The 16,724-nt window shown below is 52.0% G+C and overlaps 1 protein-coding gene across 1 annotated transcript in view; it reads left to right on the top strand.

The window, feature by feature from the left end:
* Nucleotides 1-13,754, top strand: part of ENTPD1 (ectonucleoside triphosphate diphosphohydrolase 1) — a 98,112-nt gene extending 84,358 nt beyond the window's left edge. The window contains exons 4-10 of the mRNA XM_077823395.1: nt 4,824-4,974; nt 7,429-7,588; nt 8,354-8,584; nt 9,210-9,476; nt 11,377-11,496; nt 12,005-12,142; nt 12,407-13,754. Of these exons, the coding sequence (XP_077679521.1) occupies nt 4,824-4,974; nt 7,429-7,588; nt 8,354-8,584; nt 9,210-9,476; nt 11,377-11,496; nt 12,005-12,142; nt 12,407-12,613 (1,274 nt within the window). The 3' untranslated portion in view covers nt 12,614-13,754. The remainder of the gene's footprint in view (nt 1-4,823; nt 4,975-7,428; nt 7,589-8,353; nt 8,585-9,209; nt 9,477-11,376; nt 11,497-12,004; nt 12,143-12,406) is intronic.
* Nucleotides 13,755-16,724: the final 2,970 nt, after the last annotated feature.

The raw sequence follows: 16,724 nt of genomic DNA, 5'->3' as shown, positions 1-16,724 counted from the left end.
GCAGCCACGAGCGGTCTGTGTGGGAGTACCCTTTGCCAAACCCCAGCCGACGCTATCCCTAGTCACGGACGCCTCGGCACTCGGTTGGGGAGTGCACCTGGGCAACACCAGAACCCAAGGCCTATGGTCCCACGCAGAACTATCGCTGCATATCAATGTAAGGGAGTTGAGGGTGGTTCGTCTGGCATGCCAAGCGTTCCAGGCCTGCCTGCAGGGCACATGTATGTCAGTGCTGATAGACAACACTGCAGCGATGTTCTAGATAAACAAACAGGATGGTGCTCGCTCCTCTCCCCTGTGTCAGGAAGCCCTCAAGCTGTGGGATTTTTGCATCGCCCACTCAATACACCTACAGGCGTTGCACCTTCCAGGAGTGCAAAACGAGCTAGCCGATTGCCTCAGCCGCTCGTTCCATGGTCATGAATGGTCCCTCCAGCTGGACATTGCGCACTTGATTTTCCAGAGGTGGGGCTCTCCCCACATAGACCTGTTCGCGACGCAGAGCAACAGGAAGTGCCAGCCGTTCTGCTCTTTCCTGAACCACCTGAGCCCAGGTTCCATCGCAGATGCCTTTCACCTTTCATGGACAAGTCACCTGCTGTACGCGTTCCCGCCCTTCCCTCTCATACACAGAGTCCGCCTCAAGACTTGCCAGGACGAGGCTTCCTTGATCCTCGTAGCGCCAGCGTGGCCCCACCCGCACTGGTTCACCATGCTGTTGAACCTCTCCTCTCAGTGGACAGACCAGTAGCGCTTCCTGTGTGCCCAACCCTCATCACAAAGGACCACGGCCATCTGCAACACCCCAACCTGGAGTCCCTCCACCTTATGGCATGGAAACTCCATGGCAGAACCCGCTTGAGCGTCACTGTTTGGACCCAGTGAGGGAGGTCCTGCTGGCAAGTAGGAAATCCTCCACTCATGCCACATACTTGGCAAAGTGGAAGCGTTTTTCCATCTGGCCTCTGCAGAGGGGCACCAAACTGCAACGAGTGCCAATTCCCCTTGTTTTGGACTACCTGTTATACTTCAAGCAGCAGGGGTTGGCAATATCATCTCTCAGGGTATACCTTGCTGCCATTTCGGCCTTCCACCCAGGGGCAGCTGGTAGGTCAGTCTTTGGCAATCCCATGGTGGGCCGGTTTCTCAAGAGCTTGGACAGACTTTATCCCCAGATACGACAGCCCGTTCCCCAGTGGGACCTCAACGTGGTCCTGTTCATGCTCATGGGGCCCCTCAAACCCATGGTGACCTGCCTTCTGTCCTACCTTTTCTGGAAGGTGGCCTTTCTGGTAGCCATAACCTCAGCCAGAAGGGTATCTGAGCTCAGAGCGCTGACTTCCGAGTCCCCCTATTTGGTCTTTTATAAAGACAAAATGCAGCTACGCCCTCACCCTGCATTTCTGCCAAAGGTAGTCTCCCAGTTTCATGTGAACCAGGACATATTTCTACCTGTGTTCTTCCCTGAGCCTCATGCCAGTATCAGAGAGCACATGTTCCGTTCCCTGGACATCAGGCGTGCTCTAGCATTCTACAGTTAGTGCACAAAGCCATTTTGTAAGTCACCACAGCTCTTTACTGCAGTCGCAGAAAGGATGAGGGGGCTCCCGATCTCGTCCCAGCACACTTCATCATGGATCACATCCTGTATCAGGACGTGCTACGACCTGGCTAAAATTCCAGCCCCTCCACTTACGGCACACTCCACGAGAGCGCAGGCGTCGTCTGCAGAATTCCTGGCACAGGTCCCTATCCAGGACATATGCAAGGCAGCAACATGGTCGTCCATCCACACCTTCATGTCACACTACTCAAGAGGCAAGGAACAATGCAGCCTTTGGCAGGCAATCCTGCCTTCAGCAACTAGATGAACTCTGACCCCTCCCGCAAGGAAACTGCTTGGAAGTCACCTATTGGAATGCACATGAGTAATCACTCAAAGAAGAAAAAACGGTTACCTACCTCTCGTAACTGTTGTTCTTCGAGATGTGTCGCTCATGTCCATTCAAAATCCCACCCGCCTCCCCCCTGTCGAAGTATGCCGGCAAAAAGGAACTGAGCAGGCGGCGGGTCGGCAGGGGACTATATACACCTCCATAAAGGCGCCACGCCAGGGGTCTCCACAGCTGACCTGACAGGTACCACTAGGGGAAAAACCTTCCGGCAATCGTGCATACGGCACACGCACACACCTATTGGAATGCACATGAGCAACACATCTCGAAAAACAACAGTTACGAGAGGTAAGTAACCATTTTTTCTCGGAGCGGACGGACTCCAAGCTGCACAGCCTGGAGGACTCCCGGGCGACCATGAAGTTGCTGGGTATGCACGTCCCTACTACCCAGCATAAACACTTCAAACCACAGCCTCAACAGCAATGCTCCTACCCTCCTCGACCCAGACAAGACTTCTATAGATGGAGGGGTAGGAATGGTAGGTGCAGACTGTCACACCCCACATCGGGTCAGGGCCAGGGCCTGACCAAACCTTCCTTGGGCTCTAAGCAGGCCTCTTGAAGGGACGCCCAAGGACGCCACACCTGCTCTTGTTTTATGAATCATCTATCCCATTTCTACCGTACTTGGTCCCAAATAACATCGGACCGCTGGGTCCTTCGCACAGTAGAGATGAGATATTCTCTCCAATTCTGCTCCTCCCCCCCCGCCACCCACCTTCCCCATCCCTCTTCAGGGACCCCTCTCACAAGCAACTCCTTATCCAGGAGGTACAATTGGGGCAGTGGAGGAGGTTTCTCGGGAGCTAAGGGGGAGGGGATTCTACTCCTGTTATTTCCTAATCCCCAAGGCAAAGGGCGGTCTCAGACCTATTTTAGACCTTCAAGGACTCAACCAGTGCATGGTGAAGTTGAAGTTCTGCATGGTCTCCCTGAGCACGATCATCCTGTCCCTGGATCTGAGAGACTGGTATGCTACCCTTGACATGAAAGACGCGTACTTTCATATAGCTATTCGTCCTGTGCCCAGATGGTGCCTATGGTTTGTGGTCAACCACAAACATTATCAGTTCATGGTCCTCCCATTCGGTCTATCAACGGCTCCCCGAGTGTTCACCAAGTGTATGTCAGTCTTAGCAACCTTCCTCCTCAGGAGGCAGGTGGAGATATATCCATACCTCGATGACTGGTTAATACGGGGCACTCCAGGGAGCAGGTAGAGCCTCAAGTCCAATTAGTCAGATTCACTTTCAAGAGACTGGGACTCCTCCCTAATGTGAGCAAGTCGAGCTTATCACCGACCCAAAGAATAGAATTCGTTGGGGCCATGCTGGACTCGGTACAGGCAAGGGCCCTGCTGCCAGAGACCCGGATCCAAGCCATAACAGACATTATTCAGAACCTCAGGCAGTACCAGACTACTACAGCAAGGGGATGCCTGAGTCTCCTCGGCCACTTGGCAGCCTGCACTTACGTGGTGCGACATGCCAGACTGAGGCTCAGACCCCTACAAGCATGGCTCGCATTCGTCTACCACCCAGGGCACAACAGCCTGGATTCAGCGGTCACTGTGCCAGTGCAAACACTTGAGTCCCTCCAGTGGTGGCTCGACCCTCGGTCAGCATGCGAGGGAGTCCGCACGTGCTACGAGCTGGCTAAAGTCCCAGCCCCAGCTGTTACGGCATACTCCACAAGGGCACAAGCCTCGTCAGCGACTTTCCTGGCCCAGAGCCCCATTCAGAACATCTGCAGAGCGGCAACCTGGTCATCAGTGCATACTTTTACCACTCACCAGCATTCCAGAGATGATGTGGCATTTGGCAGAGCGGTGCTCCAGTCAGCAATTCCTGAACTCCGACCCCACCTCCGGCGGAGAGCTTGGGAGTCACGTGATCGGAATGGACATGAACAAGCACTCGAAGAATTAAAAATGGTTACTCACCTTCTCGGAACTGTTGTTCTTTGAGATGTGTTGATCACGTCCATTCCAATACTCACCCTTCTTCCGGAGTAGCTGGCAAGAAGGAACTGAAGGGGGGTCGGGTTGGCAGGGTCATATATTGAGCTCCCTGAAGGTGCCACTCCCGGGGGCTCCACAGCCGACCCAATGGGAGCTGCTAAGGGAAAACTTTCCTACGACCGTGTACACGGCGCGTGCACACCTGACCAGAATGGACGTGAACAACACGTCTCGAAGGACAACAGTTACGAGAAGGTGAGTAACTGTTTTTTTTCCATGTGCCCAGGAAGAATCCAACAACAGAAAATTGGTTTGTTGCTCATAGTTCCCAGCTTCTTTCCAACCAACACTCTACCCAAAAGTGCGCGCTCCTGCTATCTCTCACTCAGCTTTTTCTCAGGGTCACACTATAAGTGCTTCTTTGGCTGTCTCTGGGACTTCCTTGGGGCCTACTCTGTGGTGTTTCTCCTGCCTCTCTCTCTCACCCCCCACCCTCTCTCCAGCAGTACCCAGCCCTCTGTGTTTGCATTCAGTCCCCAGTCAAACCCCTCAGCCCATATAGCTCAGATTCCTAACCAGCCTTTGCAAACAGCCTGTGTTTTGGGTGTTGGCTCCTGCTGTTTCAGATGTGTCTATTCCATAAAGGAGTTTAGGTGCTTTTTACATTTGTTCTGAGTGACAGGCAGCTGCTTCAGCCACCAGCTTCCATGAAGTTTCACCCACACTTGATAGAGGAGAAATTCTTAGCAGTCTATTAGACAAGCTTTAAGGCTGGGTTTAATAAGAGGGTTGCTATTGATGTCTCTGCAGTAGAGGTTAGGAGTAATATGCAGGGTTCGCTATGGGCTGTAGGGCTCAGTTAAGAGAGCATGAAATGGAATGTCTTATTCTTCCCCTTCTCCCCAGGTCTGGGGATCTCGGGTTACTCCCAGGACACAGAGAAAGCTGGCCTCTCCCTCCAGCAATGCATGAAAAGAGCTCAGGAAGTGGTTCCAGAACAGCAGCACGGAGAGACCCCTGTCTACCTTGGGGCTACAGCTGGAATGCGACTGCTCAGGTACTGCAGACATGTAACCTTCACCTTCTCTCAGGCCTGGTCTACACTACACAGCTAGATGTAATGTCAGTGTGTACACACTACAGCCTTGCTCCTGCCAATGATAGTGCCCTACTACACCAACATAATGACTCCACCTCCATGAGAGGCATATGGCTTACCTCAGTGTAGTTAGGGTGACATAGTGTCTGTGTAAACACTCTGACTGTTGGCTGTCTTGTCAATTTCACAGCAGGTACCCTCAGGGACAGGAAATACCAAGGGCTGATTTCATAACTGGTGCCCCTCAATAGACTGGCATGGGACCGCGCTCGCCCCACACTACACAGCTTGTGTCCTGTTCAGTCCCTCTTCTTCCCATCCACGGCAATGGCTCAGCCACATGTGAGCCCATCCTGCGTGTAGAACAGAACCTTCTGACCAGGGGACCATTGGGAATGAGTGTTCCTGTGTCTGAGTCACCAAGGGATATCCAGGATTCCTCAACCAGCCCTTGCTATCTCTGCCTCACACAATGTGCCTCTCTCTTCTCCTCACCTCAGATTCCCCCTGCTCTCCCCACCCAGGCTTCTCCCTCTATTTAGCTCTCTTCTGGCTTCCTCCCTTCACCACTCTGCTCTGACCCCTTTCCCTGCCCTGACTTTCTTTCCCCATACAGTGCCCATGCACTGTACTGGCCCCATTACAGGGACGCTCAGACGGTGGTAGTATCATCCCAAACTGGCCCATATGAGTGGATGTCTGGACATCTCTTGTATCCTAGTGAAACAGAGGCATATCCCCATCCCTACTTCCAGCTCCTTGGCTGGTCAGGTTACTCCCAGATGAGTATTGCCTACAGAGACTCCATGAAGATGGACTGTGGCATGCTGTTTCTTTTCTAGCAGCAATACAAGGGCTTATGAGGGGAATCCCGGGGTGTGATATCTAAGACTGCGATTCTTTCATGGAGGTCGTGGAAGTCACGGATTCCGTGACTTTCCGCGACCTCTGTGACTTCCGCAGCGGCTGGTGTGGCTGACTCCAGGGCCTCATTGGCCTCTGCTGGAGCAACCCGGGGCCAGCTGCTCTGGCGGTACCTGGGGCCAGCCGCACCGGACACTGCTCGGGAGGCCCCGGGCAGCTGGCTCGGGAACCACGCAAGCAGTAGCTGGTCCCGGGGGCTGCACTGGGGCCAGCCACACCGGACACTGCTCGGGAGGCCCCGGGCAGCTGGCTCGGGTACCGCGCAAACAGTAGCTGGTCCCGGGGACTGCACTGGGGCCAGCCGCACCGCACACTGCTCGGGAGGCCCCAGGCAGCTGGCTCGGGAACCGCGCAAGCAGCAGCTGGTCCCGGGGGCTGCACTGGGGCCAGCCGTACCGCACACTGCTCGGGAGGCCCCGGGCAGCTGGCTCGGGTACCGCGCAAGCAGTAGCTGGTCCTGGGGGCTGCAGTGGGGCCAGCCGCACCGCACACTGCTCGGGAGGCCCCGGGCAGCTGGCTCGGGTACCGCGCAAACAGTAGCTGGTCCCGGGAGCTGCACTGGGGCCAGCCGCACCGCACACTGCTCGGGAGGCCCCGGGCAGCTGGCTCGGGAACCGCGCAAGCAGCAGCTGGTACCGGGGGCTGCAGTGGGGCCAGCCGCACCGCACACTGCTCGGGAGGCCCCGGGCAGCTGGCTCGGGAACCGCGCAAGCAGCAGCTGGTCCTGGGGACCACCCAAGCAGCGCTCCCACGGACTGCACCAGGGCCAGCCGCACCGGACACTGCTCAGGAGGCTCCGAGTAGCTGGCTCTGAGGACCGCCGGAACAGCAGCTCGTGTGGCTGGCTCTGGGGACTGTCCGAGCAGCGGTCCTGGGGGTACCCTGGGGACCACCCAAATAGCAGTGGTCCCAGATCAGCTGGAGCAGTGGCTTGGGGTGCCTGGAAGCTGCCCAGAGAGCAGTGCCCGGGAGCAGCGACTGGGGAGCAGTCAACCCCCAGCACTGGAGCAGCCTCCCCACCCCCCAGCAGGGGTCCCCGAGAGCAGTGGGGCCCAGAAGTAGAGATTTAGTCACGGGTATTTTTGGTAAAAGTCATGGGCAGGTCACAGGCTGTGAATTTTTATTTATTGCCCATGACCTGTCCAGAAATACCCGTGACTAAAATACATGTGCCTAAATGTTAGCCTTAGTGATGTCCTCTAATGGGTGTGCTCAGTGGTGCGTGCCTGTGGGGATTCCTGCTCTGCTTCAGGAAGTGACTGCTGTTGTCGGTGGCAACTGAGAGAGCATCAGAAACAGCAGTGGACAAGCTGGGATGGTGAGACAGTAAGGAATGATGTCACTGAGAACATCTAGTGTGTTAGATCCAGATTGCACTCCTGTCTTACCAAAAGTATCACAAGTGTGTCCTGGGGGGTACAGTAAAACCAATAGGCTGCTGAGAACTTCTAGACCGGAATCACTCAGTCCTTTCCTCTATACATCCAGCTTGCAGAACAGAAGTATAGCTGACAGAGTCCTCTCTGCAGTGGAGAAGACGCTGCACTCATCCCCCTTCAACTTCCAGGGTGCCAGAGTCATCAGTGGTCAGGAAGAAGGAGCTTATGGCTGGATCACCATTAATTACCTGTTGGGCAACTTCAGGCAGGTAACGTGTCCAATAGCTGGGGCAGGTGTAGTAGTCCAGAAATGTGGGGGGTGGGACGTTGTAAACCATACTTGGCAAGAGGGCTTCCACCAGCACTGGCTTCTTTTACAACCCCTTTTACCAGGGGTCAGAAAGTGACCACACACAGTTCTTCAGCAATCCAGCTTCCAAGGGCTTGTTAGGAAACTAAATGCATCAGCTCTCACATGTGAGGTGGTGTCATGATGTGCTCCACACCATTGGTACAAGCACAATTTGTCAGTGCATTGGAACAGAAAGCTTCTAGAATTCCTCCTGCAGTTTCAGCTAGACAAGGTATCCTCCTTAATTTCCAGTCCTAAATCACTGCTGTGTTCTTTTAAACAGTTACTGTGTTCCACCCCAGAGTGGGAGCATTTCAGTGGCTGGCAGAATGATTCCTCTGTATTGTTGGTAAAGTGTTTGGGGTTCCGTGGCATACACGGCACTAGAGAGAGGTGTAATTTTTTTTTTACTATCTCTCATAGGGATCGTTCAGTTGCAGATTGCGTGTTCTAACCCTCCCATGGACACTTGCTGTACATCATCTCCTCTCTCTGTTGACCCCTCATTTTGCCCCTCTACCCTGTTCTCCACACACCCTGTGCCCTGCTCCAGGTCCCCATGCCTCCCTTCTGCCTTGTGCTACCTCCTCTCTCTCTCTCTCCTCCCAACCTTTCCCCTTATTCCTGTTTCCCTCACCCCAAGGCCAGGAGCCTTGTCTCATTGTCCCTGTTTTCTTTTAAGCCTGGCTGGCTGAACTTTCTGCCTCACCTGAGATCCAGCAGGGGGACATCAGGGGCCCTGGACCTTGGCGGAGCCTCCACCCAGATCACCTTTGTACCAGACCAAGAGCCAATTGAATCTCAAGAGAACTCACTGCACTTTCGTCTCTATGGCAAGAACTACAACGTGTATACACACAGCTTCCTGTGCTATGGGAAGGACCAGGCTCTGCGCCTGAAGCTGGCCAGTGACCTACAGGCAAGTGTGAGAGCTCCAGGGCCAGTACCTGTGGGGCTGAGAGTTTCTGGACCCTTCTCACCTTTGGCATGTTGCTTTTTGCACACACCACTGTGGTTCAGCCCGGTGTGGCTGGAACCTGAGCCTCACAACAGTGGATTTCAGTGGGGAAGTCTCATTATTCCTGACTTACAGCCAGGAACAAAGGCCAGAGGTTTCAAACGTGGCCACCAATTTGGGGTGCCTCAGTTCTTGGGTACCCAGCTTGGAGATATCAGGGGTCTGGTTTTGGGGGTGCTGAGCACCCACAGCTCTGACTGAAGGCAGCAGGAGCTGTGGGTGCTCAGCACCTCTGGAAGTCAGGCCTAAAGTATCTCAAATTCCCACTCATTTTGAGTGCCTGACTTTGGAAATATGGCTGCAAATGACTTGCCTGCAGCCACACAGGAGGCCTGTGATGGAGCACGACACAGAAAGCAGGACTCCTGAGCACAGAGGATGAGTTTGTGATTGGCATGAGAATCCTGGCGTGTTATATCTGTCCCCAGTCCCAGGGAAGCTTTCTTAGGTCAGTACATCCTGTTGCTGTTTTCATGGTCCTGTTCTCTGGAACTGAGTGCCAATGGCCTGATTTTTTTACCTGCAGAGCACGCGGAATGGCAGCCTCCTGGATCCCTGCTTTCACCCAGGATATTTGAGGATTATGAATATAAGTGACCTCTACACGAACCCCTGTATAGCTAATGGTGAGCAGCAGCTTCCATTCACACAGCTTCACCTTCAGGGGAATGGGGATTACCAAAGGTGCCGAATGACCATCCAGAAGATCTTCAACACTAGCCATTGCCCTTACTCCAGCTGCTCCTTCAATGGGATTTTTCTGCCTCCATTACAAGGGGAGTTTGGGGTGAGTCTGGACGCCCAGCGGCGTGCTCTAACCCAGAGCAGACATGAAGAGACTGCTTAGGGTATGTTTCTGGGGGGCTGGAGGGAAGACTGTGAGGCACTTTGGGGGGGGGGGCGGCGGCAGCGCGGGCTCTTTATAGTGTGGACTGAGCCTGTAAATGCCACCAGAGAACTCATCCGACCTAGTTATAACAAATTTGGTTTGAGTTGTGTCCACACAGCAGACTTTTGTACATCACAGCCATATGTCCAAAAGTTTGTGTCCCCCGACCTCCCACACGGCCTGTGTTTGTGTCCGTGCATTCTGGAGAGAGAAAGTGCCCGGAGGTCAGATACCCAGAGTGGCACTGGTAGCTTGTGGGGCAGTGAACTCTGAGATGATCTACACAGCAAAATAACGCCACAAGATCTGGTGACAGGAGGCCAGCCTAGACCTCTGCCAGGGCCAATGCACTCTTAGCTGCCATGATCACTAACCAGTCTGAGCTGTGTTGTGCGTGGGACATAGACCCCTTCTGCCATGTCCCTTCTAACCTGACTCAGTTCTCTTTCTCTCCCACCCCCAGCTCTTCATCCCATTCCTATTCTCCTTAACTACTCAGTCCAGTCTCCACTTCTCAGACGTCTCATCCCCATCCCACTCTTCTTGCCCTCCAGAGTCCCAGTCTCCCCCCTCCACCATCAGTCCCTGTCTCTTTGCCCAGCCAATCCCAGTCCCCACGCCCCAGCTTCTCGTCCGATCTGTCTTTCCCACCACCCCACACAGTCTCCCAGTCTCAGTTGTCTTGCCCAACAATCCCGGCCTCCACACCCTCCCAGACAGTTCTCACTACCAGTTTCCTTGCCCAGGCAGTCGCATTCTCCACTCCCCTGCTCTCTACTAGTCTCCCTCCCTCCCCTGGTTCCCAGTCCTGGTCTCTCCCCAGCTCCCATTCCCAGTTTCTCTCTCTTTCCCCTCTCCAGTCCCAGTTCCCCAGGCTCCCTGTCACAATCTATGCCTTTCACCTCCCACAAGTCTGGCTCTTGTCTTCTCTGCTTTTAAATCGTGGTTTCCTCCTCCATGCTGCCTGGGCACCATTAGGAGAGTAATTGAGAGCAGAGAAGAGACAGGCTTCTTGCTCTCAGTGCCCACCTTGGGCTGGCCCGCAGCAGCCAGGAGCTGTAATTGCAGGAAAAGTCTGGCTTCACCCCTGTAGCCCTGATTTGAACATACTCAGTTGTTCTGTGGGGATGGTGCATGCACAGTCTGATACATGGAGGAACTGTGAGGGGAGGAAACATGCTCAGTGTGCACAGAATCTTTGGAAATTTTAGCTGCTAATTGCTATTGCTTCTCAAGGAAACAGTTACCAGAGTTTTTTAACATCAGAAAACACTCTATTTTTCCCGAAATTAATTCTTAGAAACAGCTGAAACATTTTGCCTGAAACTTCAAAAAAGAAAACAAACACCATCCCCCGCAACACAGTAGCTTGAGGTAGAAACTCAGTGTGGGAACTCTCAAGTTTGACAAAGTTATAAGCAACTGAAAAGAGGCTCTTATAATGGGAAATGTCATGCAAACATAACAATAGGCAGTGCTACCAACCTCACCTATAATAGGAGGCAGTGATCGAGTCGCTATCCTTTGCTCCACCCCCATGAGAGTGTGAATACTTGGCACCTATAATCCTGACCCAGCCAGCTGCAAAACCCTCTCCCCAGACACCCAGATGTGCAGCCCATGGGCATGTTCATGGAGCCCTATGCAAGCTGGAATGCGCCCGTGTGCTGGGATTTCTGTTTACACAAACACTTTGGATTCAAAGAGGGAGCCCCATGCTCTGGAGTTTCATTGCTTGGATTTGGACTCTGCTTTCCATACTAAGGCTAAGCAGTTTTAAAATTTTCTCCCCTTCCAGGCATTTTCTGCTTTCTACTTTGTGATGAACTTTTTAAACCTGACGACAGAGAAGAACCCAGTCCCCCTGGACAAAGTGACAAGCACCGTGGAAAGATTCTGCTCCAGACCTTGGCACGAGGTAAGAGAGTGACCGGCTGCAGCAGCATGAGGCTCTTGCTCTGCGATAGCACCCAGGAGTCAGGGATGAGCCCTGGTGGTGATGGCTGTGTGTGGGAGCCAGGCAGCAGGTGTACTTCCCCCTCACAAACCGTTTCTAGGGAACGTCTAGACTTGCCATTGTGCGGAATCCTCCCTATGCCAATTTACAGCACACGTACCTTCTCCTGCACTCTGGCGCTGCTTGCTGTGGTGTCTGGAGGAGTCCTTTGCTGCTCCGCTTTTGGCTAAGTGACATCTCTACTGGTGAGAAGCTGTTAGGAGAGGCCCACACATACATAAATATTTCCCACCATTCATCCAGTGCTAGGGGAGAACTTCTGAAACATCTGGCGCTGCTAGAATCTAGATTAATGCTAACGATGGAGTGGGCAGATGCTACCAGCACCTGGAGAGAGGTCTGTGGTGCAAGCCAGGCCTGTGGTAACCATGTGGAGCAGTAAGCAAGTGACGTCTTTGTCTTGCTCCAGGTAAAGGCAGAATTTCCCAAGATAAAAGAGAAGTACCTGAGTGAATATTGTTTCTCCGGGACCTACATCCTCTCCCTCCTGGAGAATGGCTATGGATTCACTACAGAGAAATGGCAAAGCATCCAGTTCCTTGGAAAGGTAACTTCACATGTGCGGAGAGTTTCTAGATAGGGAGGGCTATGCATGTGACACCCACACCCTATATACCACCCCCTCTCTGTTGGGCTACAACACTTGTGACACCACCTCCACCCTGCCCCCTCCCACACACATAGACACCTTGCCCCATACCACCACCCCTAGAAGAGACCTGACCCTCTGAGTCTCTCTTGTCCATACCAACCCACTCCCTGTACATTCCTTAGTCCTGATAGGTAATTCAGGTCTTGTCCTCTTTTCCAGATTGGCAGCAGTGACGCAGGCTGGACTCTGGGCTACATGCTGAACCTGACAAACATGATCCCTGCAGAGAAGCCCCCGACACGCCCTCTCTCCCATGCCAGTTATGTGGGGCTCATGGTGTTCTGCTCTCTTGTGTTGGTGGCTGTGCTCCTGCTTGGCTGGCTTACCTTCCACAAACCGAAGTGCCTGCAGAAGGGACTCATTTAGGGAGGGGCAAATCCCGCAGTGGAGGCTGTAATGGGCCTCTGCCACACCAGCTGTCATACAGAGTTCTGAGGTCACCTGCAGAGCCAGCCTTATCCAGCAGAGTCCCTCCTGCCTTTCACTGAAGCTACTGCCTGTACAAGGGCATTCAATCTTCTCCTCTGGCTCACACCTGCACTGATGGATGCTGGGATACCACAGGCTCCTCTTCTCTGTGGAGGTATATCTTGCTGGGGTTCCTTCTTGAATGGATCACATGAAGCCGCAGCTTTTCGGCTCCCTTTGCTGCTTGTTCTTTTTGGTCTTGCTTAGACAGAGACAGCAGTAATCCCTGAGGGAACTGCTGTGACTTGGAAGCACCAAGCTGGCTGTGGGGCTAATCTCAGGGTTACGCAGGAAGCTATTGCACTGTGCAGAGATCTATTTCCTTTCCTTGGGAGACGGTCCCCACAGCTGCTCAGAGCCTGTCTGAGCAGGGCATCTGCACCAGCACAAACCAAGCTTGCTGCCCTTGGCCGCCTTCAGCTCCTCAGGAGCATGCTGTGTCCTAGCTCTGCCTATCATGCAAAACCTTCTGGATCCCAGCTGCCCACTGCTTAGCTGGCCACACAGCTGGACACCAATATGGGACAAGCAGATGTGAGGGAGAAGGAACAGAAGATGTTGTGTCTGGAGGAGGCCAGCAGCCTTGGCTGAGCCCTGGCAACAGACCTGAAATACTAGGAGGCAAAATGTTCCTTCCACAGAAGATTGCTGTATATATGAAAGGAAACCTCTTCTCTCACCACCTTCCAGAACTTATCACTGGCCCATAGCAGGCCCCTGTCCAGATTGAGTCTGATGTAAGGGACCTGTCTATCTGGCCACACACATTCTTAGCCAGACACTACTGATCTCTCCAGGAATAACTCACATTGGGCAAGGATCATTTGCAAACAGCTGAGATTTATATTGTACCTGCAGGCAGGGTTCCCTGGACACTGGACCCTACAGCACACCTACAAGATTCCAGCTGGACCATCTCTCTGGCAATGCTAATCACACAGAAATCTAGGCCTCAGGGAAGGGTGTTTAGTAGATCATGTTCCTTTAAAAGACACATGGCAGCAGTGTAAACTGAAACATGCAAATACTGATTAATTGATTCATGCTTTGTGTTTGCGACGTGCATGAAAATTAGTCATAATCTGAAAATTCTTTCCTTTCCCCCTGCTTAGACTTACCATCTCAACCTCAAGCCCCCACACCTTCCAGCCCCTCCCAAATGTACACACCAGCCCATTTTCTAGCCTTTAGTATGGGATAGCAACTGATCAGATTTCAGCCTCCTGTGAGGTCATTCTTCCCACTTTTTGCTAAAGAACTGGAGTGGAAGCTGGGACTCAACTTCTATAACAAGCAGAAAACACTGTGAGGCGTCTTCATACATCAAAAGGAGCCAGTTGCAAATCTCCTCCCATGATAGTGATCCCACAGCTTTGCAGGCAAAAAGAAAAGGAGATTCCCCAAAGCCAGTGCTGTGGGGTAAAGGGTTGGCTAATAAAGGTCTCTACTTAGTCCCCAAGCAGAGCTGTGGAGGGGAATCAGATGGAGAGAGCTTTATCCTGATCGGCACAACCTCCTTTCAGCAGACAGAGATGTATAGAGTTTAAGGCCGGAATGGTCCACTCAGATCATCTAGTCTGGCCTCCTGCATAACACAGACCTGAGAATCTCACCCAGTAATTTCAGCATCAAACCCATAACTTCTGTTTGAGCTAGAGCATATTTTTTTTAGAAAGGTATCCAGTCTTGCATCAACATTAAGTGATAGAGAACCCACCACAACCATAGGTACATTGTACTAATGGTCAGTTACTCTCACTGTGCAAAATCTGCACCTTATTTCTAGTCTGAATTTGTCTAGCTTCAGCTTCCATCCACTGATCTCATTATGCCTCATTTACTGTCAGAAATCTCTTCCCCCTTGTAGGTACTTGTAGACCATCATAAAGTCACCTCTGAACCTTCTCTTGGATAAACTAAATAGAGCTACTCTAGACTCACTCTAAGGAAGCTTTTCTAGACCTCAAGGCGTTTTTGTCGCTCTTTATTGAATACTTTCCAATATCTGAACATCCTTTTTTTGAAGCATTGACATCCTGTATACAGAGGTAAGACCTCACCCCTACTCCTGCTTGATATTACCCTCTTTATAAATCCAAGGATTACATTCACCCTCTTAGCTACAGCATCATGTTGGGTGCCCACATTCGGTTTATCTACCATGACCACTAAGGGTATGTTTACACAGCAAAAAAAAACCCTCTGTGGCAGTGAGTCTCAGAGCCCAGGTCAACTGTCTTGGGCTCGTGGGCCTTGTGCTGTGGCTCTAAAAATAGCCATGTAGCCACTCTGACTCAGGCTGGAGACCAGGTTCTGCAACCTTCTCCCCTTGCCCTTTACATCCAGATATAACTTTGCATCTGGCCGTATCAAAAGGCCCAGCTTACCAGCCGACCCAGTTGGTCTGTATAACTGACATGGCACCTTCATTATTTACCACACTATGTATTTTTCTGTCATCTACAAATACACTGAGACCCTGGAATGGTCCCAGGGCCAGAGTCTTCATTCTGAACTCAGCGCTGGAATGGGAGAATACAATGGAAAGTTTGCCCTGTAAATGAAGTACATGATCAGGGCTGCTCCAGCTGAGAATAGTGACTCTGACACATCCCATTTCCTTCCACCAACTCTGCATTGTCTAGGGAACCTCCTTCTGCACGGAGCCATTTCCACTGGGCTAACAGCCCCTTCTTGCTGTCAGAATGGGATGGAGAGTCTGCCCCAGCCTGCAGTCTAGTCCTCTTCCTCTTCTCAGGTCAGCAGTAACACTTCACCTCTGAGTGGGCAGCCCTCAGTTCTGGTAAGTGACGGCTGTAAGTGAGTTTTGCCCGATGGCTAGGGAGTTGGAATTGCCAAATGTCAGGAAATTCTGAGTTGATGAGCTAGATTAATTGAAGCTGGTGTGGGGAGAGGGGTAATTGAATGCCCCATCCCAGACTGGCCCCTTCTGTCCTAGTAGGGAATCATGCCAAGGGAGATCGGACAGATGTCTTGGGGTCTCTGTTGGAGAACCAGTGTTGCCAGTTCTCATGATTTAATTGCGAGTCTCTCTTTTTTAAAACCCAGCTCTTGGAATTGTGATTAGGTGAGAAGCTCAGATTTCTTTTCTTTTCTTTCAAAAAAGCAAGTTTCTAGCCCTGATGGTTGTGGAGAAACGTTGCCTGAATGAACCCTAAAGGCTCAGAAGGCAAAGAAAAAGAACCCTAAATGTGTGGGTTTTTTTTTTTTTTAATTTTATTATTTGTTAAGCTCATCTCATGATTCCTGGGAGCCAGATCTAGGATATTTGAGGACTTGAGATGGTCACTACTGAGAGAGGCAATTTTCATCTGGCATCCCCATAGGAGCCAAGGCTGTATAGAGAATGCACTGAATCTGTATATTTCCCACCAGCCTACTTCTTTCCAGGCCATCACTTTCTATGCCGTGGGCTGGAGGTGGCCTGCAGTGCTCTCTGTACTGGCCATTTCCCCCTGCTCTGACCTTCAAGGACTTTCTGCTTAGGGAAATCTGCCCCAAACCACAGAGTCATAGGCTTTCAGGCCAAACTTCCTATATAGCACAGGTCAAAGAGGTTCACTGGTTAACCCTGCATCCAGCTCAGGAACTGGAGCCTGACTAAATCTTACAGAAAGGCCTCCGGTCTGGATCTGAAGACTCCAAGAGATGAAGAACCCACCCCTTCCTGTATAGTTTGTTCCAATGGTTAATCACCCTTTTAAAAACTGGTGCCTCATTTCTAACTGACGGGCTTCAGCATCCAGCTGTTAGTTCTTATTCTGCCTCTCTCCTTGAGGTGAAAGAGCTTGTTAGTCCCCAGTATTTTCTCCTTATGAATTTACTTCTACACTGTAATCGTGTCACCTCTTGGCTCTTGCTCTTCTTTTGGGAAAATGAAACAGACTGAGCTCCTCAAGTCTCTCCCTGTAGGGTGTTTCCCCAGCTCTTGCGTGGGAGTCAGCAGAGAACCTGGGCTGAATTTAGCCCAGTGTATGCAAGGCCTCCC

This window comes from Eretmochelys imbricata, chromosome 7, assembly GCF_965152235.1.
Source record: "Eretmochelys imbricata isolate rEreImb1 chromosome 7, rEreImb1.hap1, whole genome shotgun sequence".
Classification (NCBI taxonomy): domain Eukaryota; kingdom Metazoa; phylum Chordata; order Testudines; family Cheloniidae; genus Eretmochelys; species Eretmochelys imbricata.
This window is presented reverse-complemented; position numbering and strand designations above follow the sequence as displayed.